At 48.2% G+C, this 3167-nt stretch overlaps 1 protein-coding gene across 1 annotated transcript; it reads left to right on the top strand.

Annotated features, from left to right (window-relative positions):
* Positions 1-1280: 1280 nt before the first annotated feature.
* Positions 1281-2928, top strand: N7503_009032 (glycoside hydrolase family 18 protein; the record flags this gene model as incomplete). The annotated part of the gene is made up of 6 exons (XM_057068579.1): positions 1281-1438; positions 1570-1670; positions 1721-1974; positions 2030-2059; positions 2111-2160; positions 2212-2928. The coding sequence occupies exons 1-6, from the start codon at positions 1409-1411 to the stop codon at positions 2926-2928; spliced, it is 1182 nt and encodes a 393-aa protein (XP_056919434.1). The 5' UTR covers positions 1281-1408.
* Positions 2929-3167: the final 239 nt, after the last annotated feature.

Genomic DNA, 3167 nt, shown 5'->3' on the forward strand with positions numbered 1-3167 from the left:
TCTTCGATCTCCTAAGTCATACCCCCACAATTTCCTTTTCTTGTATGCTCACTAATCTCACCATGGTTGATCGAGGAACACTGATACCCCACCCTGGTCCGCAGTAGGAATATACTAACTCACTGACTCAGTGCCTTCAGGTGAGCAAAGATAGTTGGAGGTAAAAGCAACACAACGAGTAAAATCACAAGGCTCGTGGATCCATCTATGCCCATAACATAATACCTATAAAGAGGCAAAATAGTCAGCTTCGCATGTCTATCTAGTTTATGTTCGAGTCCTTCAACCCAATAAGTGAGGAATATTACACTGAGGCAATGATGTATGTACCTGCCACAACTCTCCAGCAAATGCAGGTCCAATTCAGGTGCCAAAGAGTCTGCCTCATACAAGAAGTTGATCACTGAATGCTGGTTATCGCACATATCCCTGGCCTGGTCTTCGAACAATCTTCATTTGATACGTGAGTTGTGGACAAGAAATGTCAAGTGCCAACTCTGATACTTTACTTCCCAGGTGTCGTATAACCTACACAGCTTAGCGGCATCTAGTAGCTAAGCATTTTGGTAAGGACCAGGTGGTCTATTAGTAACACCAAACCAAGCACCCTTGTGCTTTTCAGTCCTCTATACAACTTGACTCCAACCACCCTCCACACCTTAGTGTATACAGCCCTTATGACTGCGATGTGTACCCATCTCCAGGCTTATTATTCCGAAACTAGAAGGAGAGCCATGAGTTAACGTCCGTAGTGGCTGCCCTTCATGCCCTTCATGCCCGTCACAGGCCACAAGGGTTCATGAATGACCTACACGGCAAAGAGAGGAATCAGGTACCTTGAATAATACCAACCAACCCAATAATCAAGATATGAAACCGCAGCATGACTGGTGCCTCAGGTTCCACAAGGGCCATGTGCAGATGTGGAAGTCATGCTACATACTGGTTCTCGATTGTGCGCTCGTCGTATAAGAGAGGGATTTCCAACTTCTTGTCACATCTGTCCAGCTCGAGTCAAATGTCAATCCCCGACAAAAAGTGCACAGCCTCTAGTGGAACTTGTTCGCACACAGTCAGATCGACATTCAGCCACAGGTACCGGTCCCCTCCCCAGCCACATACACAGCCACAGGACCCCTGTGGCCTATGATTCGGTGGCGTTGTTATTTATAACCAGGTACATGCATCCACTAACAGTTAGGCTGCGACGTTAGGTACCCTGCCATTTATATCCGGAGAACAGACCAAGCTAGTTGATACAATTGAACCGTGTCTGATTATTCTTGATCAGAAATCCAGTGTGGCTCGTCATCTGTCGCCCGTTGTATATCTCACCGCATTTGTGGTACTCGTGGCTGCCTTGGTGCAATATTCCTACCTCACTCGTACGACCCCGCCTGCAGCAACCATGAGATCCGTTGCTTATTTCGTCAACTGGGTATGTTCACCCAGTCTTCTGGTGTCTGCTGCCCGAATGAACCAATTTAATTTCGCTCATTCTAACATGTGACATCTGTGGCCCGTGGATGTTGCTTTTGATGGCTATGTACTGACCACTCCACATTACAGGCTATCTATGGTCGCAACCACAATCCCCAGGACTTGCCTGCAGACAAGTTGACCCACATTCTGTATGCATTCGCCAATATTCGCCCGGAATCCGGTGAAGTGTACGTCCATCCGCCTTTCTATTTCCTGAAGCTATGCTAACTTGGTATAGATACTTGACCGATAGCTGGTCTGATGTTGAGAAGCACTATCCCAGCGACTCATGGAATGATTCAGGCAACAATGTTTATGGATGCATCAAACAACTTTACCTCCTCAAGAAACAGAACCGCAAGCTGAAGGTTCTGCTGTCCATTGGTGGCTGGACCTACTCTTCCAACTTTGCCCAGCCTGCCAGCACTGCAGAGGGGCGAGCTAAATTCGCTGAGACGGCGACCCGGCTTGTTCTTGACTTGGGATTCGATGGTGTGTTGCAATATCTGGTGTTATAATAAGAGCAAATCACTGATGACATGTACAGGAATTGATATTGATTGGGAGTATCCACAAAGTAAGATTCGATAGCTCCTGACATTCATCTAAAAGATGCTAACAATCCCAGATGATGACCAGGCCCGGAACATGGTTGAGTTGCTCCAAGTCTGCCGAGAGGTATGTGTTATATTACCCCGCTGATTGCACCCGCCACTGACCAGAAACCAGCACCTCGATCAAGCCGCAGGCTCAGACCGCAAGTTCTACCTGACAATTGCCTGTCCCGCTGGCCCAACCAACTTCAACCGCCTTCACCTCCCCGAAATGAACCAATTTCTAGATTTCTTTAACCTTATGGCATATGACTACGCTGGTAGCTGGGACTCAAACGCGGGTCACCAAGCCAACATCTACCCAGATAGCGGCAATCCATCCTCAACACCATTCTCCACGCAGGCCGCGATAGACCACTACATCAATTCCGGTGTTCCTCGTGACAAGATGGTGTTAGGCATGCCGCTGTACGGCCGTGCGTTCACTAACACCGACGGCCCGGGCAAGCCATATAGCGGCGTTGGCGAGGGAAGTTGGGAAAATGGCGTTTGGGACTACAAGGCATTGCCGCGCCCTGGATCGGAGGAGCTGTATATTCAGCAGATTGGGGCTTCGTGGTGTTATGATTCTGGGTCACGCACCATGGTGTCTTTTGACGATCCACCGACGAGTAGGTTGAAGGCCCAGTATGTGCAGCAGAACCAGCTGGGCGGTGGGATGTGGTGGGAGAGTAGTGGTGACAAGGGAGGAAAGGCTGCGAATGCCGAGGATGGCAGCTTGATCGGTACCTTTGTTGATGCTGTTGGTGGAACTGGGGCTCTAGATCAGTCGTCCAATGCGCTCAACTTCCCCGAAAGCAAGTATGATAACCTGAGGGACGGGATGCCCTGAACATTGAGGTTCACTATGATATCCAGTGGCTAGCACTCGTGTTTTCGACACTGCAGAATATCTATTACCCAGAATATGAGCACTACGCGTATGCTGTACTTCATCTCTACAACATGTAATCAAGGTTGGCAATGCCGAAGTTTTTGTAATAATTTTTTAGTATTGACACAAGTGTGCTTAACCATTATCCACCGGAAATCATAATATCATCCTAGCTATGCTCGAATTCAATGCAGAAA

This window comes from Penicillium pulvis, assembly GCF_028828015.1.
Source record: "Penicillium pulvis strain IBT 33274 chromosome Unknown contig_7_segment1_segment0, whole genome shotgun sequence".
NCBI classification, from domain to species: Eukaryota; Fungi; Ascomycota; class Eurotiomycetes; order Eurotiales; family Aspergillaceae; genus Penicillium; species Penicillium pulvis.